Genomic DNA, 26,867 nt, shown 5'->3' with positions numbered 1-26,867 from the left:
TTAATTGTAGTTGCATTAAATTTATAGATTAATTTGGGGGATAATTGCCAACTTTACAAAATTAAGTTGTCCCATCCAAGAGCATGGATGTCTCTTCATTTCTTTAAGTTGTCTTCAGTTTTCTTATTAGAGTTTTAAAGTTTTCTCTGTAAAAGTCTCATATATGCTTGGTTAAGCTAATTCCTGGATTCAACATGGTGTTTGTTGCCACTGTGAATGGTATTTTCTTAATGGTTATTGCTGGTTTAGAGAAACACTTGAGTTTCGTAGGTTGATATTTTATCTTGCAACCTTGCTGAATTCCTCTGATTTAAGTTCTAATAGTTTGTTGATTCTTTTGTTTTTTTCTTGGTAGAAGATCTTCTATTATCTTTTTATTGGGAAAATTATCTTCCCAGTAAATTGTGCCGGATATAGCACTTCACTTCCAATCCTTTCATGTCTTAATTTTCCCCCTGTTTTTTCTTATTGTATTGGCTAGGATATCTAAAAGAGTAGCAGTGATAGATGGGTCCAGTTTGTCTTTTTTGTGATTTTAAATTAATGCATTTAGTTTCTCCATTACACATGACATTCTTTGTAGGCTCTTGATATATAATCTTTACCAAGTTAAGGATGTTTACTTCTGTTCCTAATTCACTAAGAGCTATCATAAATAGAAGTGAACTCAAAAGTATTTTTCTCTATTAATTGAGATAAAGCATTTGATTTTTCTCTTTTAATCTGTTAATGTGATGTTTTCCATTGAAGTTTTTCAATGTTGAACTATCTTTGCTTTCTTGAGTTAAATTTACTTGATCAAATGTATTTTTAAAAATATGCTGTTGATTCACTAAATAATTTTTATTTGGATTTTTTTGCATCTACATTTCTTAAGTGAAATGGATATAAATTTTCATTTCTTATAGTTGTCTATTTGGTTTTAGAATCAAGATTACGCTAGCCTCATACATAAAATAAACTGTCATTCTTTTTCTAATAACTGGAATCAATTGGATAAGGTAGTCTGTTTCTTGGAAGTTTGGTAGAATTCACTAATAAGTCATCCTGAGGTATTTTCCTTGGAATTTTTTCACTTCATGTAGGTTTTTCAATTTATTAGCATATTGTTCATAATACTCTTATTTAAAGAAATTTGTTACATTGTTTTCCCTTTTTCATTCTGTAGCTTGTGTATTTGCCTCTTTTCCCTTTTTTTCCTGATCAGTCTTGTCAAAGATCTATTAACCTTTAGGAATGAAATTGGGTCATTTGTAGAGACGTGGATGGACTTAGAGAGTGTAATACAGAGTGAAGTAAGTCAGAAAGAGAAAAGCAAATATCATATAATAATGCATATATGTGGAATCTAGAAAAATGGTATAGATGATCTTATTTGCAAAGCAGAAATAGAGACACAGACGTAGAGAACAAATGTATGGATCCCAAGGGGGAAAGGGGTGCGGTGGGAGGAATTGGGAGACTGGGATTTACACATATACATTATTGATACTATGTATAAAATAGACAACTGTTGGGAACATACTCTATAGCACAGGGAACGCTACCTAAATGGGAGGGAAGTCCAAAAGGGAGGGGATATCTGTATGTGTATGGCTGATTCATTTTGTTGTGCAGTGGAGGCTAACACAACATTGTAAAGCAACCATATTCCAATAAAAATTAATTTAAAAAGATCTATTAACCTTTTAAAATAATTAAATTCTAGTTTTGTTCATCTTTTCTGTTGGTTTTTTTGGTGTGTGTGTGTATGTGGGGGGGGCAATTCTCTGCTTCTTAATTTCTGTCCTTTGTCTTCCTTGTTTCTCTGTTCTTTTGCTTTCTTCATTGCATTGAATGCTTAACTAGTTTATCAACGTTTCTTCTTTAATGATAAGTTTACTTAAAGGTATACATTTCCTTCTTAGTTCTGCTTTAGCTGTGCCCCACAAATTTTCATTTGTTGTGTTTTTATTACTATTCACTTCTAAATATTTATTAATTTTATTTATGATTTCCTTTTAACCCAAGGTTAATTTAATAGTATGCTATTTTGTTTCCAAACATATGCTCACTTTGCCTATTATTTTGTTATTAATTTCTAATGTCATTGTGTCATGGTTGGAGAATGTAGACTGTGTGATATTGAACCTTTAGAATTTATTGAGGCTTCCTTTACAGCCATTATCATGATGTCTTTTTAGAAATGTTCTATTAGTTGTCTTGAATGACTTTATGTTCTTTATTTGTTGGATATAGAGTTCTCTGTATGTCTAATAGCTTGAACTTTGTAGTTGTACTGTGCAAGTATACTGTATCTCTATTCATTTTTGTTTTTTATTTTTGTATGCTTGATCTATCAATTCCTAACTAAAGTTTTAAAGTATCCAAGTGTTTCTTTTCTCTCTGCAGTTCTGCTACAACCAAGTACATCAAGCAAGATGTATTTTGAAACTGTCTTGTCAGATGCATATATATTTATGATCAATATATTTTCTTGTCCTGTTGTTCTTTGTCTCTTGATTCTATTTTGTCAGATATTAAATCTACTCAAGCTTTGTTCATATTTGTCTAGTATATCTTTTCTATCTTTTTATTTTCAACTTATTTACATCTCTTTATTTTAGGTATATATCTTCTAGACTGAATATTGTTGAGTATTTGTTTTAATTCAGTCTCTAAGTCTGTCTTTTAACTGGTAAGTTTAATTTGTGTACATTTGTTATTTCTCTTATATTGGGACTTATTTCTGGCATTTAATTTTATACTTTCCATTTATGGTACTCTTTTTTGGGGTTTTTTTGTTTGCTTCTTTTTTTTTTTCTTTCCTACTTTCCACTGGATAGATCAAGTTTTCTCCTGCTTTTTAGAAAGTTATATACTCTATTTTCTTGCCCTTTAACTTAAGATCTAATCTCACGTTATTTACACCTATTGATTTTTCCACATACAGTAACTGCCACTTCCCTCTAACAAGATTAGTACCTCAGCAGGCTCTTATGTCCTATTTATCTTCCACACACATCTACCCCATCATAGTAACATCATCTAGAATTTTAATCCTTCTAAGAATCCACGTTTCCCTCTCACTTTTATAGTTTCTTCAGGGCTGATTTTGGAAAAGGAAACACAGATCATACCAGTTTGCCACTTTGACAGGACCTAGAAAGCCTCAAAGAAATTTTATAGCAAATTAACAGCATTTATCTTGCTGTGAATTACACCACTTTAATCACAGGTGGTGAGTTGATAACTTAATCTGTATTTTTCTCCCCCCTCATATAACAGGTAGAAAACGTGAAATTACTGGATCGTTATGTAGGTAAGAAACCAGCTAATGGGAGTCTATATCTTACTGCAACCCACCTGATCTATGTGGAGGCTTCTGGTGCAGCCCGAAAAGAGACATGGGTATGTTCATGAGCAGAAATATCAAAGGGTCTGGAAGAGTTGTGTATACATGCTTTCTAACATGGTTAAATTTCAGTTAACAGTTAAATTGCTGTAAAACCTTTTCTTCAAAGAATCTATTCTGGGGGGGGGTCTTTTCAGAGATTGAATCATATGATTTCTCGTCCCTCAAGTTGTTGACTATAGTCATCTTAAGCTACATGGGACTTTCCCTCAATATTTTTAGGTAAAGTAGTCTCTGCTCATTTTCTGAGCCTACTTGGTAAGCATCCCGAAGTAATTTAAAGCCTTGCTACCCATAAAGTGTGGTCCAAAAACCAAGAACATCTGTATCACCTGGGAGCTTATTAAAAATGCAGAATCTCAGGCCTCAGATTTTAAATTTCTAAAGCGCTCTCAGGTGATGCTGGTGGCTCATGGACTACATTTTGAGTATCAATAATTTTGACCAACACTCTGACCTAAGACAGGGTGGTGTGTGTGTGTGGGGTGTGTGTGTGTGTGTGTGTGGGTGTGTGTGTGTATGTGTGTGTGTTTTGTTATACCTTTAAACAATGTTGTCTAATTAGTTTAGCACCGCTAATGTTACTTTATGCCTACCTCATCCTAAAGTAGGACCATTTAATCTTAATCATTAGTCAGACTTATGCTTAGCCCTCTGTAACAAGTAAAACATGCTTCTGGTATATGGCATAGCATAGTGATTAAGATCACAGACTCTAGAGCCAGTCTGCTCAGGGTGAAATCCCAGCTTCAACATTTACTACCTTTGTAACCTTGGGCAAGTTATTTAACTTCTCTGAGGCTCACTTCTCTCATCTCTAAAATAGAGGAAATAATACCTGGTTATGGAATAAAAAAGTTAATGTTGTAAATGCTTAAAATGGTGTTTGGCACATGATAGATATGATTATATAAGTATAAAATGAATTAAACAGAATATACATTTGAAAGAAGCATTTTAATACTTCCTTTTTAAAAACACTGTGAGCTTTCCCCATATGACATTGTATCTTGTTCACTTTGTTATGATGAAAGGAATGAGAAAAGAGGAATCAGGAGAGTTGGTTCTAGCTAGACTCAGTTGTGCACTAACTGGCTATATGACCTTGGGTAAGTGACTCTTGCTCTCTGGGCTTCAGTTTCCTCATATGTAAAATGAGGTTGTTAGATTATATAATTAGTAAGGACTCTTCCATTTCTAACAGTTTGGGAACCAGTTCTTTAGTACTGTGCCATGAGCCTTTCCCCTTTCTACCTGCATTTACAGACAGCACATGTCTCCAGATTTGTTTCTACTGGGTATTATTTCAAACCTAATGGACTAGATTGGGAAGGGAGAACTTATGTTAATTATTTCTATATGTCAAAGGAGGCATATTTACCCAATTAGTACTATTAATGAAGCTCTTTCCATCCTTAGTCTGCTTCACTTTCTGCCTCTTTCCAATTCACCAGTTTTTGCCTGGCACCTGATCTCGATGATCACTGTTTTACTACCCAAACACAGGTCTCCCATATTGATCAACAGGGCTTTGATTTTCTTGAAATTTGATACATTAATTCCTGTTACATTATCAATAGTTTTTATGGCCCTTCAAAACTGCCATAACAGGAATTGAGTTTGACAGAATAGTTAAGACAGAAATTAAGATGGAAAATTCCTTCTCAGAATATGTGAATAGTCCCTACATCTACCCCATTCTTAGATGATGGATATGATTGAAAGATTTCCAGGAAGAGATTTCTTTTCCAAATAAATGGGGACTGGGGCATAGACTGTGTGAGATGGAGGAAAAGAAAAGACAATGATGATCGGAAGGCCATTCCAGGCACAGGACAGGGAGTCCAGAGAATGAAAAGAGTACATTCAGGCTCTAGTTGTAGGAACCATCAGAGACACAGATAGGAGGAGAACATCAAAGACTAAAATGTAAAACCATGATTCCATGTCTTTTTGAAATTATAAAGAGAGACTTGTATTATTTGTATACAGTTTCTTGTACTGGTTCCCTTTCCATGCATTTCTGTTTTGCTGGCATCAGCATGAGCAGGAATCATGAGACTAAAAATTTAATAATCCTTCATTTTTAAAAAAATCAGAATTATTAACCTGTACTCCCATGGGAAACAACTTTATTAACTGCAGTACAGTGCTTATGTATAGTTCCTTTAGTCCTTAGTCTTATAGTCTCTACTCATTCCCTTAGTCACTTAGGTAAAAATTTCCCCCATTTCATTCTTTGCTTCACTGTCACTAGAGTCTAAAATGTGGAAGATAAATTTTTCCTGTAATATTTCTAGTTAAATCGTAATTCCAGGACTAGAGTTTAGAATTTCTAGAGAAATAACCCTGAACAAAGTTAGACTGCCATGGTTCAAATCCTGTTTGTGCCACTTTTTGGCTGTGTGGCCTCTGATGAAGACTTCACTTCTCAGAGCTTTGGTTTCTTCATTCCTGAAATGGGATGATTATACGTCAAAGTGTTGTTACAGGGATTAAATAGTTAATGATCATGGACTACCTCATGAGCAGTAAAGCACAATACCAATTATTAATCATTTTAATTAGTAATTTGGTAGAAAAAAAGGAAGTTCTATTTTCCTGACAATCATTCTACTATGATTTTTAAACTCCACCACAGCATGCTAGAAGCCATTTGTTCTGAGCCAGTTCATCACAGTTGCCCCGTAAATCTCTTAACCTTATATCCCTAAGGAGAGGGAAGTTTTATAATATTGTAATTTGCTTTTCATTGCTTTACCACTATTTACTTCTGTTTTAAAGAAACCCAGTTGTACCTTACAAAGGATGGTTGTAGGCTGTAGATGTGATCACATCTCTGGCCATGCTGTTACCGTTACTGAGAGTCAGGCACACTGAGAGTGATAGATCTAGTGCATGTCTGTGAATTATTTTGGTTCTTTTCTGTTTTGTAGATTGCACTGCATCATATTGCCACTGTGGAGAAGTTGTCCATCACTAGCCTGGGTTGTCCCCTGATCCTCCGCTGTAAGAACTTCCGGGTGGCCCACTTTGTTTTAGAATCTGACGTTGTGTGCCATGAGGTTTACATTTCACTGTTAAAGCTTTCTCAGCCAGGTAGTTATGATAGTATTTTTATCTAAAACCATTGTAATTTTTTCTCCCAGAATGGCATAATGGAAAGATCATTGGTTATGGAGTTAAATAGAGCAGAGTTTGAATCTGGGCTTTGCCTCTTACAGCTCCATGGTATTTGGACAAGATACATAACCTTTGAACTCAGCTTCCTCACCTGTAAAAATAATGATAGTATAAGCTCCCTGTGGTGGTTGTTTTGAGGTTTAAATGCATGTGTGCATTTTTACTCTGTACTTGGTATATAGTAGACGTTTAACAGCTGTTATTTCCTTCTCTTTCCCTCTTTCCTCTTAAGTATCAACTTGTAAATTTTTCAACACTTCAGGAAGTAAGACTGCTTTGGAGCAAAATTTGTTTATTGTTGTCCTGCAAGCTTTATGTTTGGCCTATTGTTCCTACCCCTACTTTTAGTTCCAACTAGCAAACTAGGGACGTTTATCAGAGTCCTTAATGCAGTTATCCCTGCTTCCTCCAGCCTCACCCTCTCATCTTCCAGCCCCAACTCCAGGTTGCTAACCCATCAGCTTCCTCTGATTTTAGTCTGTGGACTAATGTCCTAGTCTGTGGATTAAAATTACATTTCCCTCCCCATTTTCTTCTACCCTTTCCCTAGAATAATTTCTTAGAATTTGCTGGTGCTCTATTGACAGAGGCTATCTGTTAGCTGGCCCAACACTTTGTAAAAGGCTCTGGAAGACTCCATCCATCTCTGGAAAAGTTACTGCCACATAAGTTGGTCAAATGAGTTATTGATTACATGTTGAACTTTGTGAAGGGAGGAAGTGGGGTTGACCGGAAGAAGAGAAGAAATGGCCATTTATCAGCCAGAAACAGGTATTGACCTGACGAGTAGAGTGCAAGAACACTGTTAATGTTTTGCAGTATGTTACAACAAACAGTGCAATTGGGACATTGAAGTTCAGTTAAAAACTTATGGTAAGGACCACTTTCTTAGGATGTGAAACCTGGAAGCTTGAGTTCAGTCCATTATCCAGCAATTCACAGGAAACCAGGCAGAATGTTCCTGCTTTGTATTGGGATCATATAAATTTAAATATTTTTAAAAGAAGACTCTGAAGCAATATTTCAGTTCTTATGCCTTGTATACAAATAAAGGCAACCTTGTACACAAACTATTGTCCTTTTCAGGGGCTGTTGACAAACATTCCCTTAGAGAGAAGAAAATCTAGGCTTTTTTGCACTATTTGGTATTAAGTTTCACTCATTATTACTTTGTTTTCATGCCTATCTTTCTTCTCTAGCATTACATGAAGATCTGTATGCTTTTTCTTACAATCCCAAATCCTCAAAAGAGATGAGGGAAAATGGATGGAAGCTGATTGACCCAATATCAGACTTTGGACGTATGGGACTTCCTAACAGGTACTGGACCATAACAGACGCCAACAGAAACTATGAGGTAATTTTTTCATTGTTGCTTTCTTTTGGTTCATTTAATTAAAACAGAAGAATACCAGCAAAGTTTTAAGAAAAGGGAAAAAACAACTCATGATCTCTCCTTTTCGTTCAACATTCAGCAATTCAACAAGCTTTTTTTAAATAACTAGTGCACTCAAAACACCGAGTCAGAGTTCTCATAGTCTAAAGCATAGGGTGCTATGGGAGCATAGATGAAGAATATGGAATTCAGACTGGGAAGCCAGAAACAGCCTTATGCTTTGGGTAATAGCCTGGAGAAGGAATTCTATCCTAACCTACACAGAGAGAGAAGGAAAGAGGTCAGTAAGTGAACTCAGATCATGAAAGGCGTCATGGCTAGATTGAGGAATTTGAACATTATTCTGAAGAGAGCAATCATAAGAGTATTTATTTTAAGCTGGAAAGGACTGTAAGTATATTTTTATTTTAGAAAGATGACTTTGGTTTTGGTATGGAGAATTGGTTTGCTGGAACTAAGAATGCAGGAGAGTGATATGAGAAGTGATGAGAACCTGAACTAAGGCAATGACTGTGGATGGAGAGGAGGAGATGGTTTTAAGAGATATTTAGGTGGTAGAATTAAAAGAACCTGGTGACACATTAATGTGGTTGGGAGAAAGAGGGAGAAGTTTAGTATGCATCCCAGGTTTCCTGGTTTCTGGCTTAGGTGACCCAAGTGGTTATGGATATGTTAGCAAGATAAGGAGCACAAGGAGAAGGACAGACAGTGTCTTCAGTTTTAGACTTGAATTCAAGGTGATTAAAAACATATCAGGTATTTGTTATCAAGCATTTGAGTCTAGGTCTCAAGAAAGAGCCCTGAGCCAAATATAGAAGCTTGGGAATGTGTTGGGGGTCCCCAAGACCATCCCTCAAGCACATTGATTCACTAGGAGGACACGCAGGACCTGGCATATAGTCATACTTGTGACTGTGATTTATTACAGTGAAAGGATAGAAAGCAAAATCAGCAAAGGGAAAAGGGGTGAAGTCTGGAGAAAACCAGGCACAAACTTCAGAGCCCTCTCCCAGGGGGGTCACATAGGATGTGCTTTAAATCCTCTAGCAACAAATTGTGACAACATGTGAAAAACGTTTTTTATTAGAGAAGCTCATTGGAGAATCAGTGCCAGGATTTTTATTGGGGGTTGGTCACATAAGCACTCTGCCTGGTGTATACCAAAGTTCTAGATGCTCACAAGGAAAGCAAGTATTTAGCATAAACCACATTGTTTGTACAGTTTAGGCACAGTGAGTCACTCTTATCAGTTAGGGAATGGAGGGAACCTTTCCAAAATTCAAGCTCACAGGCATCAGCCAAGGGGCAACCTTGCAAGTTGGCCTTTCCAAGGACAGCAGTCAGGCCTGCTATGATAACTTTTCTGCATAGGGTGTTTAAGTGGTATTTCTGAACTGTTGGATCTTCATTTCCAGCTTTTTACTATCATAAAAAGACAATAAATTTGATGACTTTCTGGTATTTCAGTTTTGTTTTCTTTTTAACATCTTTATTGGAGTATAATTGCTTTACAATGGTGTGTTAGTTTCTGCTTTATAACAAAGTGAATCAGCTATATGTATACATATATCCCCATATCTCCTCCCTCTTGCATCTCCCTTCCATTCTCCCTATGCCACCCCTCTAGGTGGTCACAAAGCACGAGCTGATATCCCTGTGCTATGCGGCTGCTTCCAACATAGCACATGTATGCTATGTGAAATCAATGTAATCAAATGTAATCAATTTTACATTTGGGAGTATATGTAAGTCCATGCCACTCTCTCACTTCGTCCCAGCTTAACCTTCACCCTCCCTGTGTCCTCAGGTCCATTCTCTACATCTGTGTCTTTATTCCTGTCCTGCCCCTAGGTTCTTCAGAACCTTCTTTTTTTTTTTGATTCCATAAATATGTGTTACCATACAGTATTTGTTTTTCTCTTTCTGGCTTACTTCACTCTGTATGACAGACTCTAGGTCCTTCCACCTCACTACAAAAAACTCAATTTCATTTCTTTTTATGGCTGAGTAATATTCCATTGTATATATGTGCCACATCTTCTGTGTCCATTCATCTGTTGATGGACACTTAGGTTGCTTCCGTGTCTGGGCTATTGTAAATAGAGCTGCAGTGAACATTGTGGTACATGACTCTTTTTGAATTAAGGGTTTCTCAGGGTATATGCTCAGTAGTGGGATTGCTGCATCGTATGGTAGTTCTATTTTTCGTTTTTTAAGGAACCTCCACACTGTTCTCCATAGTGGCTGTATCAATTTGCATTCCCACCAACAGTGCAAGAGGGTTCCCTTTTCTCCACACCCTCTCCAGCATTTATTGTTTGTAGATTTTTTGATGATGGCCATTCTGACTGGTGTGAGGGGATGCCTCATTACAGTTTTGATTTGCATTACTCTAACAATTAGTGATGTTGAGCATCCTTTCATGTGTTTGTTGGCAATCTGTATATCTTCTTTAGAAAATGTCTGTTTAGGTCTTCTGCCCATTTTTGGATTGGGTTGTTTGTTTGTTTAATATTGAGCTGCATGAGCTGCTTGTATATTTTGCAGATTAATCCTTTGTCAGTTGCTCCGTTTGCAAATATTTTCTCCCATTCTGAGGGTTGTCTTTTCGTCTTGTTTATGGTTTCCTTTGCTGTGCAAAAGCTTTTAAGTTTCATTAGGTCCCATTTGTTTATTTTTGTTTCTAATTCCATTTCTTTAGGAGGTGGATCAAAAAGGATGTTGCTGTGATTTATGTCATAGAGTATTCTGCCTGTGTTTTACTGTAAGAGTTTTATAGTGTCTGGACTTACATTTAGGTATTTAATGCATTTTGAGTTTATTTTTGTGTATGGTGTCACGGAGTGTTCTAATTTCATTCTTTTACACGTAGCTGTCCAGTTTTCCGAGCACAACATATTGAAGAGACTGTCTTTTCTCCTTTGTATATTCATGCCTCCTTTATCAAAGATAAGGTGACCAAATGTGGGTGGGTTTATCTCTGGGCTTTCTATCCTGTTCCATTGATCTCTATTTCTTTTCTTCTGCTAGTACCATACTGTCTTGATTACTGTAGCTTTGTAGTATAGTCTGAAGCCAGGGAGCCTGATTCCTTCAGCTCCATTTTTCTTTCCCAAGATTGCTTTGGCTGTTCAGGGTCTTTTGTGTTTCCATACAAATTGTGAAATTATTTGTTCTAGTTCTGTGAAAAATGCCATTGGTAGTTTGATGGGGATTGCATTGAATTTGTAGATTGCTTTGGGTAGTATAGTCATTTTCACAAAGTTGATTCTTCCAATCCAAGAACATGGTATATCTCTCCATCTGTATCATCTTTAAGTTCTTTCATCAGTATCTTATAGTTTTCTGCATACAGGTCTTTTGTCTCCTTAGGTAGGTTTATTCCTAGGTATTCTATTTTTTTGTTGCAGTGGTAAAGGGGAGTGTTTCCTTAATTTCTCTTCAGTTTGTTCATCATTAGTGTATAGGAATGCAAGAGATTTCTGTGCATTAATTTTGTATCCTGCTACTTTATCAAATCCTTTGATTAGCTCTAGTAGTTTTCTGGTGGCATCTTTAGGATTCTCTATGTATAGTATCATGTCATCTGCAAACAGTGACAGTTTTAATTCTTTTCCGATTTGAACTCCTTTTACTTATTTTTCTTCTCTAAATTGTTGTGGCTAAAACTTCCAAAACTATATTGAATAATAGTGGTGAGAGTGGGCAAACTTGTATTGTTCATGATCTTAGTGGAAATGGTTTCAGTTTCACCATTGAGAACAATGTTGGCTGTGGGTTTGTCATATATGGCCTTTATTATGTTGAGGTTAAATTCCCTTTATGTCTACTTTCTGGAGGCCTTTTATCATAAATGGGTGTTGAATTTTGTCAAAAGCTTTTTCTGAATCTATTGAAATGATCATATGGTTTTTAGCCTTCAGTTTGTTAATATGGTATATCACATTGATTTATTTGCATATACTGAAGAATCCTTGCATTCCTGGTATAAACCCCACTTGATCATTGTGTATGATCCTTTTAATGTGCTGTTGGATTCTGTTTGCCAATATTTTGTTGAGGATTTTTGCATGTGTGTTCATCAGTGATATTGGCCTGTAGTTTTCTTTCTTTGTGACATCTTTGTCTGGTTTTGGTATCAGGGTGATGGTGGCCTCATAGAATGAGTTTGGGAGTGTTCCTCCCTCTGTTATATTTTGGAAGATTTTGAGAAGGATAGGTGTTAGTTCTTCTCTAAATGCTTGATATAATTCGCCTGTGAAGCCATCAGGTTGTGGGCTTTTGTTTGTTGGAAGATTTTTAATCACAGTCTCAGTTTCAGTGCTTCTGATTCATCTGTTTATATTTTCTGTTTCTTCCTGGTTCAGTATCAGAAGGTTGTGCTTTTCTAAGAATTTGTCCATTTCTTCCAGGTTGTGCATTTTATTGGCATATCGTTGCTTGTAGTAATTTCTCATGATCCTTTGTATTTCTGCAGTGTCAGTTGTTCCTTTTTTTTCATTTGTAATTCTGTTGATTTGAGTCTTCTCACTCTTTTTCTTGATGAGTCTGGCTAATGGTTTATCAATTTTGTTTATCTTCTCAAAGAACCAGCTTTTAGTTTTATTGATCTTTGCTATCATATTCTTCATTTTTTTTAGTTATTCTGATCTGATTTTTATAGTTTCTTTCCTTCTTCTAACTTTGGGTTTCTTTTGTTTTCCTTTCTCTAATTGCTTTAGGTGGAATGTTAGGTTGTTTATTTGAGATTTTTCTTGTTTCTTGAGGTAGGATTGTATTGCTATAGACTTCCCTCTTAGAACAGCTTTTGCTGCATCCTATAGGTTTTGGGTCATCGTGTTTTCATTGTCATTTGTTTCTAGGTATTTTTCGATCTCCTCTTTGATATCTTCAGTGATCTCTTGGTTATTTAGTAGCACATTGTTTATCCTCCATGTGTTTGTGGTTTTTTACAGTTTTTTTTCCTGTAATTGATATCTAGTCTCCTAGCTAGAGATATCATAGTTGTGGTAAAAAAAGTTAGTTGATACAATTTCAGTTTTCTTAAATTTACCAACGCTTGAATTGTGACTCAAGATAGGATTTATCCTGGAGAATGTTCCATGAGCACTTGAGAAGAAAGTGTACTCTGTTGTTTTTGGATGGAATGTCCTATAAATATGAATTAAGTCCATCTTGTTTAATGTGTCGTTTAAAGGTTGTGTTTCCTTATTTATTTTCATTTTGGATGATGTCTCCATTGGTGAGAGTGGGGTGTTTAAAGTCCCCTATTATTACTGTGTAACTATCGATTTCCCCTTTTAAGGCTCTAAGCATTTGCCTTATACATTGACATACTCCTATGTTGGCTGCATAAATATTTACAATTGTTATATCTTTTTCTTGGATTGATTCTTTGATCATTATGTAGTGTCCTTCTTTGTTGTAATAGTGTTTATTTTAAAGTCTATTTTGTATGATATGAGAATTTCTATTCCAGCTTTCTTTTGATTTCCATTTGCATGGAATATTTTTTTCCATCCTCTCACTTTCAGTCTGTATGTGTCCCTAGGTCTGCAGAGGGTCTCTTGTTGACAGGATATATACGAGTCCTGTTTTTGTATCCATTCAGCCAATCTGTGTCTTTTGGTTGGAGCATTTAATCCATTTTTGTTTAAAGTATTTATCGATATGCATGTTCCTCTTACCATTTCTTAATTGCTTTGGATTTGTTATTGTAGGTCTTTTCCTTCTCTTGTCTTTTCTGCGTAGAGAAGTTCCTTTAGCATTTGCTGTGAAGTTGGTTTGGTGGTGCTGTATTCTCTTAGTATTTGCTTGTGTGTAAAGATTTTAATTTCTCCATCGAATGTGAATGAGATCCTTGCTGGGTAAAGTAATCTTGGTTGTAGGTTTTTCCCTTTCATCACTTTAAATATGTCCTGCCACTTCCTTCTGGCTTACAGAGTTTCTGCTGAAAGGTCAGCTGTTAACCTTATGGGGATTCCCTTGTATGTTATTTGCTGCTTTTCCCTTACTGCTTTTAACATTTTTTGTTTGTATTTAATTCTTGATAGTTTGATTAATATGTGTCTTGGCATGTTTCTCCTTGGATTTATCCTGTATAGGACTCTGCACTTCCTACACTTGATTGACTATTTCCTTTCCCATATTAGGGAAGTTTTCAACTAAAATCTCTTCAAATATTTTCTCAGTCTCTTTCTTTTTCTGTTTTTCTTCTGGGACCCCTACAATTCGAATGTTGGTGTGTTTAATGTTTTCCCAGAAGTCTCTGAGAGTGTCATCAATTCTCTTCATTCCTTTTTCTTTATTATGCTCTGTAGTAGTTATTTCCACGTTTTTATCTTCCAGGTCACTTCTCCGTTCTTCTGCCTCAGTTGTTCTCCTATTGATTCCTTCTAGAGAATTTTTTATTTCATTTATTGTGTTGTTCATCATTTGTTCTTTAGTTATTCTATGTTAAACGTTTCTTGTATTTTCTCCACTCTATTTCCAAGGTTTTGTATCATCTTTACTATCATTACTCTGAATACTTTTTCAGGTAGACTGCCTATTTCCTCTTCATTTGTTTGGTCTGGTGGGTCTTTGCCTTGCTCCTTCATCTACTGCGTATTTCTCTGTCTTCTCATTTTGCTGCACTAACTGTTTTTGGCGTCCTCTTTTTGCAGTCTGCAGGTTTGTAGTTCCTGTTGTTTTTGGTGTCTGCCCCCATTGGATAATGTTGGTTCAGTGGTTTTTGTAGGCTCCCTGGTAGAGGGGATTGGTGCCTGTGTTCTGATGGATGAGGCTGGATATTGTCTTTCTGGTGGGCAGGACAGCATCCGGTTATGTGCTTTGGGGTGTCTGTGACCTTATTATGATTTTAGGCAGCCTCTCTGCTAATGGGTGGGGTTGTGTTCCTGTCTTGCTAGGTGTTTGGCATGGGGTGTCCAGCACTGGAGCTTTCTGGTCGTTGAATGGATTTGGGTCTTAGCATTGAGACGGAGGTCTCTGGGAGAGCTCTCGCCGATTGATATTACGTGGGGTGGGAGGTCTCTGGTGGTCCAGTGTCCTGAACTTGGCTCTCCCACCTCAGAGGTTCAAGCATCCGGCCGGAGCACCAAGATCCTGTCAGCCACATAGCCAGGTACATGGGGAGTTTCTTGCCTTTTGGGAAGTCTGAGGTCTTTTGCCAGCCTTCAGTAGGTGTACTGTAGGAGTTGTTCCACATGTAGATGTATTTTTGATGTACTTGTGGGGAGGAAGGTGATCTCCACATCATACTCCTCTGTCATCTTGAAGGTCCTTCTCTGGTAATTACGTTTTGAATATCCACTAGATATTGGACTGATGAGCTATCACTCAGCAGGGCGAGGTGGCTGGTTAGAGTCATAATTAACAGGAATGAGAAGAGATGAGGTGGATTCTTTCCAGTTCAAATATGTGTCTAAGTCCCCCATATGAGGTCTGAAATAGCTCCTTTGGCACCTTTCACACGTGTAGCCTTCTGAGTTGAAAGGGAAACTACATTTATTTCTCTTTTTATGACCAGCTTATCCAAAGCCTACATCTAGGTAAGGGGATGGGTAGAGAACTTTTTCTCTTTCAGATGTTCTGCATTCTGAGACACTGGCTTTAACGATTTACGTAGAGCCATTCCTGATCTATTCCACCTTGAACTTCTTTGGTGTATTCATTTTTTAATTTGTTTGATCCATTCTTAGAGGAGGGATTAGAATTAATATGCCAATATCAGGTCTGTGCTGTTATAATATTTTGTCACTGTCTCTTTGGAACAATATATTTTAGAAACCACTAAAAGCTGATAAATTAGAGATAGTTTATCAGTCTTATAGAGTAAGTCCTACCTAAAATGTCAATACTTCTACCCCAAGACTAGGATTTTAAAGGTCCTCAAGACGTGCATATTACGAACCTAGTAGGCATTTTAAGAAAGGGTAAATCATGTTTCCCCCTTCTTTACCTGTCTGGCTTGCATTTGAGTCTATTTGTTTTAATTTACTTGCTTATAATATACATTGTTTTCTCAGTTAGGCAAGTGTAGGAGTTTCAGGGTAGATTATACATTCATTTCTACCTATAAAGTTAGTTATTGTAAAGGTACATTTTGTTCTTATATATCTCAATATCTTCCTTTCTAGAAAATAATAGCATACTTGGAAGAGCTTTTTACATCAAGGATATTTTTTTAACGTCTTTATTGGAGTATAAATGCTTTACAATGTTGTGTTACTTTCTGCTGTGTAACAGAGTGAATCAGCTATACATATACATATATCCCTATATCCACTCCCTCTTGCATCTCCCTCCTACACTCCCTATCCCACCCCTCTAGGTGGTCACAAAGCACCGAGCTGATCTCCCTCTGCTATGCGTGTGCTTCCCACTGGCTATATTTCATAGTGTATATATGTCCATGCCACTCTCACTTCGTCCCAGCTTACCCTTCCCACTCCCTGTGTCCTCAAGTCCATTCTCTATGTCTGTGTGTTTATTCCTGTCCTACCATTAGGTTCTTCAGAACCCTTTTTTTTTCAGATTCCATAAATATGTGTTAGCATATTTGTTTTTCTCTTTCTGACTTACTTCACTCTGTATGACAGACTCTAGGTCCATCCACTTCATTACAAATAACTCAATTTCATTTCTTTTTATAGCTGAGCAATATTCTATTGTATATATGTGCCACATGTTCTTTATCCATTCATCTGTCGATGGACACTTAGGTTGCTTCCATGTCCTGGCTATTGTAAATAGAGCTGCAATCAGCATTGTGGTACATGACTCTTTCTGAATTACGGTTTTCTCAGGGTATATGCCCAGTAGTGGGATTGCTGGGTCGTATGGTAGTTCTATTTTTAGTTCTTTAAGGAACCTCCATATTGTTCTCCATAGTGGCTCTATCAATTTACATTCTCACCAACAGTGCAAGAGGGTTCCCTTTTCTCCACACCCTCTCCAGCATTTATTGTTTCTAGATTTTTTGATGAGGGCCATTCTGATTGGTGTGAGGTGATACCTCATTGTAGTTTTGATTTGCATTTCTCTAATGATTAGTGATGTTGAGCATTCTTTCATGTGTTTGTTGGCAATCTGTACATCTTCCTTGGAGAAATGTCTATTTAGGTCTTCTGCCCATTTTTGGATTGGGTTCTTTGTTTTATTGATATTCAGTTGCATGAGCTGCTTGTAAACTTTGGAGATTAATCCTTTGTCATTTTCTTCATTTGCAAATATTTTCTCCCATTCTGAGGGTTGTCTTTTCGTCTTGTTTATGGTTTCCTTTGCTGTGCAGAAGCTTTTACATTTCATTAGGCTCCATTTGTTTATTTTTATTTTTATTTCCATTTCTCTAGGAGGTGGGTCAAAAAGGATCTTGCTGTGATTTATGTCAGAGAGTGTTCTGCCTATGTTTTCCTCTAAGAGTTTTATAGTGTCTGTTCTTACATTTAGGGCTTTAATCCATTTTGAGTTTACTTTTGTGTATGATGTTAGGAAGTGTTCTAATTTCATTCTTTTACATGTAGCTGTCCAGTTTTCCCAGCACCACTTATTGAAGAGGCTGTCTTTTTTCCATTGTATATTCTTGCCTCCTTTATCAACGATAAGGTGACCATATGTAGGTGGGTTTATCTCTGCGCTTTCTATCCTGTTCCATTGTCCTATATTTCTGTTTTTGTGACAGTACTGTACTGTGTTGATTACTGTAGCTTTGTAGTGTAGTCTGAAGTCAGGGAGCCTGAATCCTCCAGCTCTGTTTTTCTTTCTCAAGATTGCTTTGGCTATTTGGGGTCTTTTGTGTTCCATACAAATTGTGCAATTTTTTGTTTTTGTTTTGTGAAAAATGCCACTGGTGGTTTAATAGGGATTGCATTGAATCTGTAGATTGCTTTGGGTAGTATAGTCATTTTCACAATGTTGATTCTTCCAATCCAAGAGCATGGTATATCTCTCCATCTATTTGTATCATCTTTAGTTTCTTTTATCACTGTCTTACAGTTTTCTGCATATAGGTCTTTTGTCTCCTTTGTTAGGTTTATTCTCAGGTATTATATTCGTTTTGTTGCAATGATAAATGGGAGTGTTTCCTTAATTTCTCTTTCAGATTTTTCATCAGTAGTGTATAGGAATGCAAGAGATTTCTTTGCCTTAATTTTGTATCCTGCTACTTTACCAAATTCATTGATTAGCTCTAGTAGTTTTTTGTAGCATCTTTAGGATTCTCTATATATATTGTCATGTCATCTGCTAACAGTGAAAGTTTTACTTCTTTTCTGATTTGGATTCCTTTTATTTCTTTTCTTCTCTCGTTTCTGTCACTAAAACTTCCAAAGCTATGTTGAATAATAGTGTTGAGAGTGAGCAACCTTGTCTTGTTCCTCATCTTAGAGGAAATGGTTTCATTTTTTCACCATTGAGAACAATGTTGGCTGTGAGTTTTTCATATATGGCCTTTTTTATGTTGAGATACGTTCTGTGTATGCCTACTTTCTGGAGGGTTTTTATAATAAATGGGTGTTGAATTTTGTCAGAAGCTTTTTCTGCATCTATTGAGATTATCATATGGTTCTTATCCTTCAGTTTGTTAATATGGTGTATCGCATTGATTGATTTGCATATATTGAAGAATCCTTGCATTCCTGGGATAAACTCCACTTGATCACGGTGTATGATCCTTTGAATGTGCTGTTGGATTCTGTTTGCTAGTATTTTGTTGAGGATTTTTGCATCTATATTCATCAGTGATACCGGCCTGTAGTTTTCTTTTTTTGTGCCATCTTTGTCTGGTTTTGTTATCAGGGTGATGGTGGCCTCGTAGAATGAGTTTGGGAGTGTTCCTCCCTCTGCTATATTTTGGAAGAGTTTGAGAAGGATAGGTGTTAGCTCTTCTCTGAATGTTTGCTAGAATTCGCCTGTGAAGCCATCAGGTTGTGGGCTTTTGTTTGTTCGAAGATTCGTAATCAGTTTCAGTTTCATTGCTTGTGACTGGTCTGTTTCTATTTTCTATTTCTTCCTGGTTCAGTCTCAGAAGGTTGTGCTTTTCTAAGAATTTGTCATTTCTTCCAGGCTGTCCATTTTATTGGCATAGAGTTTCTTGTAGTAATCTCTCCTGATCCTTTGTATTTCTGCAGTGTCAGTTGTTACTTCTCCTTCTTCATTTGTAATTCTGTTGATTTGAGTCTTCTCCCTTTTTTTCTTGATGAGTCTGGCTAATGGTTATCAATTTTGTTTATCTTCTCAAAGAACCAGCTTTTAGTTTTTTTGATCTTTGCTATTGTTTCCTTCATTTCTTTTTCATTTATTTCTGATCTGATTTTTATGGTTTCTTTCCTTCTGGTAACTTTGGTTTTTTTTTGGTTCTTCTTTTTATAATTGCTTTATGTGTAAGGTTAGGCTGTTCATTTGAGATGTTTCTTGTTTCTTGAGGTAGGATTCTATTGCTATAATCTTCCCTCTTGGAACTGCTTTTGCTGCATCCCATAGGTTTTGGTTCTTTGTGTTTTCATTGTCATTTGTTTCTAGGTATTTTTTGATTTCCTCTTTGATTTCTTTAGTGATCTCTTTGTTATTTAGTAGCATACTGTTTATCCTCCATGTGTTTGTGTTTTTTATGGTTTTCTTCCTGTAATTGATACCTAGTTTCATAGCGTTGTAGTCAGGAAAGATACTTGATACAATTTCAATTTTCTTAAATTTACCAAGGCTTGATTTGTGACCCATGATATGATCTATCCTGGAGAATGTTCCATGAGCACTTGAGAAGAAAGTGTATTCTGTTGTTTTTGTATGGAATGTCCTATAAGTTTCAATTAAGTCCATCTTTTTTAATGTGTCATTTCAAGCTTGTGTTTTCTTATTTATTTTCATTTTGGATGGTCTGTCCATTGGTGAAAATGGGGTGTTAAAGTCCCCTACTATTATTGTGTAACTATCAATTTCCCCTTTTATGTCGGTTAGCATTTGCCCTATGTATTGATGTACTCCTACGTTGGGTGCATAAATATTTACAATTGTTATATCTTCTTCTTGGATTGATTCCTTGATCAGTACGTGGTGTCCTTCTTGTCTGTTGTAATAGTGTTTATTTTAAAGTCTATTTTGTGTGATATGAGAATTGCTACTCTAGCTTTCTTTTATTTCCATTTGCATGGAATATCTTTTTCCATCCCCTCACTTTCAGTCTGTATGTGTCCCTAGATCTGAGGTGGGTCTCTTCTAGACAGTATATATACGGGTCCTGTTTTTGTATCCATTCCGCCAATCTGTGTATTTGGTTGGAGTATTGAATCCATTTACATTTAAACTAATGATCAATATGTATGCTCCTATTACCATTTTCTTAATTGCTTTGGATTTGTTATTGTAGGTCTTTTCCTTCCCTTGTCTTTCCTGTGTAGAGAAGTTCCTTTAGCATTTGTTGTGAAGCTGGTTGGGTGGTGCTGAATTCTCTTTGCATTTGCTTGTGTGTAAAGATTTTAATTTTTCTGTTGAATCTGAATGAGATCATTGCTCGTTAAGAGTAATCTTGGTTGTAGGTTTTTCCGTTTTATCACTTTAAATGTGTCCTGCCACTCCCTTCTTGCTTACAGAGTTTCTGCTAAATATCAGCTGTTAACCTTATGGGGATTCCCTTGTATATTATTTGTTGCTTTTCCCTTGCTGCTTTTAATATTTTTTCTTTGTATTTAATTTTTGATATTTTGATTAATATGTGTCTTGGCGTGTTTCTCCTTGGATTTATCCTGTATGGGACTCTGTGCTTTCTGGATTTGATTGACTATTTCCATTCCCATATTAGGGAAATTTTCAACAATAATCACTTCAAATATTTTGTCAGTCTCTTTCTTTTTCTCTTCTTCTTCTGGAACCCCTGTAATTCAAATGTTGGTGTGTTTAATGTTGTCCCAGAAGTCTCTGAGACTGTCATGATTCTTTTTATTCTTTTTTCTTTATTCTTCTCTGTGGTAGTTATTTCCACTATTTCATCTTCCAGGTCACTTATCCGTTCTTCTGCTTCAGTTAATTTGCTGTTGATTCCTCATATAGAATTTTTTATTTCATTTATTGTGTGGTTCCTCATTGTTTGCTCTTTAGTTCTTCTAGGTTAAATGTTTCTTTTATTTTCTCCATTCTATTTCAGAGATTTTGGATCATTTTTACTATCATTGCTCTGAATACTTTTTCAGGTAGACTGCCTATTTCCTCTTCATTTGTTTGGTCTAGTAGGTTTTTACCTTGCTCGTTCATCTACTGCATATTTCTCTGTCTTCTCATTTTGTTTAACTTACTGTGTTTGGGGTCTCCTTTTCGCAGGCTGCAGGTTCATAGTTCCTTTTGCTTTTGGTGTCCTCCCCCAGTGGATAAGGTTGGTTCAGTTCATTGTGTAGGCTTCCTGGTGGAGGGTACTGGTGCCTGTGTTCTGATGGATGAGGCTAGATCTTGTCTTTCTAGTGGGCAGGACCACGTCTGGTGGTGTGTTTTGGGGTGTTTGTGACCTTATTATGATTTTAGGCAGCCTCTCTGCTAATGGATTGGGTTGTGTTCCTGTCTTGCTGTTGTTTGTCCTGGGGTGTCCATCACTGGACCTTGCTGGTTCTTGAATGGAGCTGGATCTTAGCGTTGAGTTGGAAATCTCTGGGAGAGCTCTCGCTGATTGATACTACGTGGGGCCGGGAGGTCTCTGGTGGTTCAATGTCCTGAACTTGGCTCTCCCACTTCAGAGACTCAGGCCTGACACCCGGCCAGAGCATTAAGACCCAGTCAGCCACATGTCTCAGAAGAAAAGGGAGAAAAAAAAGAGAAAGAAAAAGTAAATAAATAAAATAAAATAAAAAGTTATTAAAATAAAAAATGAAAAAATATTAAAATTAAAAATATTTAAAAAGTAATTAAAGAAAAAAGAAGAGAGCAACGAAACCAATAAACAAAGCCACCAATTATAACAAGTGCTGAAAACTATACTAAGATAAACATAAAATCAGAAATTAGTCAGTCACATACAGCAAAAACCCCAAGTCTACAGTTGCTCCCAAAGTCCAGTACCTCAATTTTGGGATAATTCATTGTCTATTCAGGTATTCCAGATATGCAGGGTACATCAAGTTGATTGTTGCTATTTAATCTGCTGCTCCTGATGCTGCCCAGAGAAATTTCCCTTTCTCTTCTTTGTTCGCACATCTCCTGGGGTTCAGCTTTGGATTTGGCCCCGCCTCTGCATGTAGGTCCCCCTCTGGTGTCTGGTCTTTGCCCAGACAGGAGGGGGTTCAAGGTGTGGTTGATTAGGGAGCCTTGGGTCACTCAGTCCATGGGGAGGGAGGGGTACGGAATGTGGGGTGAGCCTGCAGCAGCAGAGGCCAAGGTGACGTCACAACAGCCTGAGGCGTGCCATGTGTTCTCCCGGGGAAGTTGTCCCTGGATCACGGGACCCTGGCAGTGGCATGCTTCCCAGGCTTTTGGGAGGGGAGGTGTGGATAGTGACCTGTGCTTGCACACAGGCTTCTTGGTGGCGGCAGCAGCAGCCTTAGCGTTTCATGCCCGTCTCTGTTGTCCACGCTGATAGCCGCAGTTGCGCCCATCTCTGGAACTCATTTATGAGATGCTCCGAATCCCCTCTCCTTGCGCACCCTGAAACAATGGTCTCTTGCCTGTTAGGCAGTTCCATACTCTCTCCCAGACTCCCTGACAGCTAGCTGTGTCGCACTAGCCCCCTTCAGGCTGTGTTCACGCAGCCAACCCCTGTCCTCTCCCTGCGATCTGAACTCCAAAGCCCAAGCCTCCGCTCCCAGTCCCCACCCGCCCCAATAGGTGAGCAGACAAGCCTCTCAGACTGGTGAGTGCTGGTCAGCACTGATCCTCTGTGCGGGAATCTCTCTGCTTTGCCCTCTGCACCCCTATTGCTGCATTCTCCTCTGTGGCACCGAAGCTTCCCCCCCACCACCCTCATCTCTGCCAGTGAAGGGGCTTCCCAGTATGTGGAAACTTTTCCTCCTTCACAGCTCCTTCCCAGAGGTGCAGGTCCTGTCCCTTTTCTTTTGTCTCTGTTTTTTCTTTTTTCTTTTGCCCTACCCTGGTAAATGGGGAGTTTCTTGCCTTTTGGGAAGTCTGAGGTCTTCTGCCAGCGTTCAGTAGATGTTCTGTAGGAGTTTTTCCACATGTAGATGTATTTTTCATGTATTTGTAGGGAGGATGGTGATCTCCACGTCTTACTCCTCTGCCACCTTGAATGTCCTCCCATCAAGGATAAGTTTGTTCTTATTTCTGAGGAATGGATGATTCTAGATGATAAATAACAGACAGCTAATTCTTGAGTGATTGCTATTCTAACCTGTTGCTAGCAGGTAAAAATATGTTAAAAAAATTGAGTTTAAAAAAAATTGAGTTTATTTTGTTTTAGATATGCAGTACCTACCCTCCTGAAATAGTGGTTCCTAAATCTGTTACATTGGGAACGGTGGTTGGAAGTTCGAAGTTCAGAAGTAAAGAACGTGTGCCTGTGCTCTCCTACCTCTACAAAGAGAACAATGTGAGTTGAGCAAACTTCTCTCATGAGAACTTAACTTGGTGCTAGAAGACCTGGGTTTAAGTCACACCATTGCCACTTACTAGCTATGTGACCTCAAGCAAGTTACTTCTCTGAACTTTAGTACTTCTGAGAGTTTTTAAGTGTGTAATATGAGAGAAAAATATATGTGTACTTTGTAAATTGTAAAGTGTTGTGCAGATGTTAAGTGGCATTTGTAGTGTGTTCATTTATTTCTTTTCTTCTCTGTGGACTCCTGCTTGATGGCAAGTTGTTGAATAAAAGAGAACAGCTGTATGAAAGGATATTTGGGGACTGTGGCCTCCCACTAGAACACAGATGTCCTTGATTCTTTCTCACTATTTTTCATACAATTTAAGGTAGTAGGGGAAAATTTCGCTTGAATCCTCTGAGTCCCCTTCCATAGGAAGGGATAATAGTTCTTGCCTCTTGTGGTCTCTCTGAGATCTGGAATTACACAAACAGTCAAGTTCTCAGGTAGGCAACTATCAAGTGCTAAAAAGTACAGTAATACAAGTGGGTGTCTTGGTGTCAAACTATTGAAGTAAGCAGACTCCATAAAAAACACACCAAAGTGTAATGCAGTTCACTAACAAATTATTACCAGATGTATCTCCTAAATAGCTATGTTGTTTTCCTATTGAAATGGCTTGAAACAAACCAGCCCTCTGATTTGGCATTAACTCCTGAAATGAGTGAACCCTGTTCTCTTAAGAGACTCTAGGTCTTTGAATTCTGCTGTCACTGTGAGCCTCTGGTTTATATGGGTGATATTACTGGGACTATAAAAAGCAAGAAAGTTTCAGGTAAATACTAGCCTAATACATATTGAAAATAGATAGAATTTTATTAAGGAAACACTCAGGGTGTGATTTTCTTGTAGTCTGGATTTGCCGAGACTGGGTTGGGAATCATAGCCATGTAGAAGAAAAAAAGACTATCTGAGCAACAGTTTGTGGTAATACAGCCCACATGCTGGAGTTGGGAGGGAGGCAGGAGGCTGAGCCCAATGTCATTGGAATGCCTGGGCTTCAGAGCTACATTTCTTTTTACTTCACTATCCTGAGTTGTCTCATCCTCTTCTTCTACTCACTGAACATGGGATCAAGGAGGATTTTTGACCACCTGTACATTTGACCACTCAACTGATACATTTTTTCCTTACAGGCTGCCATTTGCTGCTGTAGCCAGCCTCTGTCTGGATTTTATACTCGTTGCATAGATGATGAGCTCCTGCTACAGGCTATTAGCCAGACGAACCCAGGGAGCCAGTTTATGTATGTTGTAGACACCAGACCAAAGGTATCTATGTATAAATGACCTCTCTAATACTCCTACTTTACTCATGTTATAATCGCCTTCCCCACATGTTGAGCTTTGCAGTGTTAATGGGAAAGTTAGGTTTGTGTATATGGGCTTATTATGTCATAACTGTGTAAAGTCATTTGAGTAAGCCATTTGGAACTCCTTTTATCATAGCTGTCACTGTCAAGCAAGACTATGAGAAGGTACTTTGAACAACTTAGTCTTGCCACTGCCTGTGAATGTCACAGAGACGAGGGTCCTCAGATCAACCTAAACTCTCTGCATTAATTCCTTGACCCTCAACATTTTGTCTAGCTTTAATAAGGGATCGTAGAGGAATTAATTGTGCCCCACAAGGCAAGTAAAGGACAGATTTCCTTTTCTTAAAGGCTGTTCTTTTTACAAACAGCCCCAGAAAGAAATAATTTTGCTTATACTTTGATATGTTGACTGTGGATGATTAGGAGGTTTCATTGCTAACTAGGGATTGCTAAGTCAGTGATTTATATTCTAAGCCTAAGCCAGGTGGTTGTGACTTCAGAGTTAAGCAATTGGTTGTGCTTGAAACCAGATAGTGGTCTTAGACAGATGTCTGCCTATTTTGGGGATCTCTCACTGACTATTCTGCAGGGCTACCTAGAACTGACTGGGCTCAATAGAGAAAATAATTTCCCTTTCTGCTCAGGTACCATCTTTCAGTTTCTCAGAACTTTGCTGTCTGGCTTCAACTATAACTGCATTTGACATTCTGGGATTAGAAGGAGTTTAATCAAATCTGTGTCTTCCATCAGTATTAGTCTTAAAATGGTAAAGAGAAGTACCAAGCTTTTGAAAAACTAAAGGATTGATGCCCTTTGTCCAAATGAAAGACCAAAAAGTCCTTTTTGATTGGTCTCTTTTTCCTCTCTCAGAGAGCCTAGAAATATCTAGCAACACTCCTCTTCTGGATGGCTAGATATATACTTTTAGTAGAAACTGTATTGTAGTGACAAAGTTACATTCTTAGGAGTCAGTCAAATCTGGGGTCAGATCCTGCCTTCAGCTTTTATCCATGTGATCCTGGTTGAAATTGGTTCACCTCTCTGAACTTGTTTCCTTATGGGAATAATAATAGTACCTATCTTTAGGAGCTGTCATGAGGATTAAATGAGATAATATAAGTGAAGGATCTAGCACAGTGTCTGGCACATACATACTAGGGGCTCAGTAAATATTATATGTTCTTTCCTACTTGAACATTAGGCTGCTAATATGTAGCAGTTTCTCAGATATGCCAGTCCTGTTCCCAAAGAGTGTATACTGGTATGATGTAGCTAGCTATCTGTAGTAGCTGGCCTTTCTACTGCTGCCCAGACCTGGGTAGGGACTGCGGTAATTATTGTTTCATTTGCTGAAGCATCCATCAGTCATAACAAACTTTTTTGTTACTAGGTGGCTGTTGCTTACACCTCCTCAGGTGTCTCATTGATTTGTCCTTAATTTAATGAAAGCTCAGTGACATTCTTTGTGTGATAAGAGATCAAAATTACCATCATGTTTCTCCCTTTAACAAATATCCTGCATTCTAAATAGAATATGTAGACATGTAGATTTTTCTTCCCTGCATGTGTTAATGTGAATAGTTTGTGCTTTTGAGGTTTTTAATGGCATTCTTCTTTATTAATACAAAAACTACACCCTATCCATATGCATTCTCCTCCTACCTTCTGAAATGCACAACAATGGGAGATTAGAAAATAGGCCCAGACAACAGAAAAACATTTAATTAGTAAGATGGTTATAATCATAGAAGATATCTTGGCTGCTTTCTAGTTTTTTTTTTTATATATATAAATTTATTTTATTTATTTATTTTTCGCTGTGTTGGGTCTTCGTCGCTGCACATGGGCTTTCTCTAGTTGCAGCGAGCGGGAGCTACTCTTCGTTGCTGTGCACGGGCTTCTCATTGCGGTGGCTTCTCTTGTTGAGGAGCACGGGCTCTAGGCACGCAGGCTTCAGTAGCTGCAGCACACCGGCTCAGTAGTTGTGGCGCACGGTCTTAGTTGCTCCGT

The 26,867-nt window shown here is 37.6% G+C and overlaps 1 protein-coding gene across 1 annotated transcript in view; it reads left to right on the top strand.

The window, feature by feature from the left end:
• Positions 1 to 26,867, top strand: part of LOC103001617 (myotubularin-related protein 8) — a 143,745-nt gene that overhangs the window by 48,350 nt on the left and 68,528 nt on the right. Inside the window, exons 2-6 of the mRNA XM_057537639.1 lie at positions 3,268 to 3,390; positions 6,331 to 6,493; positions 7,777 to 7,934; positions 23,365 to 23,493; positions 24,679 to 24,813. Coding sequence (XP_057393622.1) covers positions 3,268 to 3,390; positions 6,331 to 6,493; positions 7,777 to 7,934; positions 23,365 to 23,493; positions 24,679 to 24,813 — 708 coding nt within the window. The remainder of the gene's footprint in view (positions 1 to 3,267; positions 3,391 to 6,330; positions 6,494 to 7,776; positions 7,935 to 23,364; positions 23,494 to 24,678; positions 24,814 to 26,867) is intronic.

This window comes from Balaenoptera acutorostrata, chromosome X, assembly GCF_949987535.1.
Source record: "Balaenoptera acutorostrata chromosome X, mBalAcu1.1, whole genome shotgun sequence".
Lineage (NCBI taxonomy): Eukaryota > Metazoa > Chordata > Mammalia > Artiodactyla > Balaenopteridae > Balaenoptera > Balaenoptera acutorostrata.
This window is presented reverse-complemented; position numbering and strand designations above follow the sequence as displayed.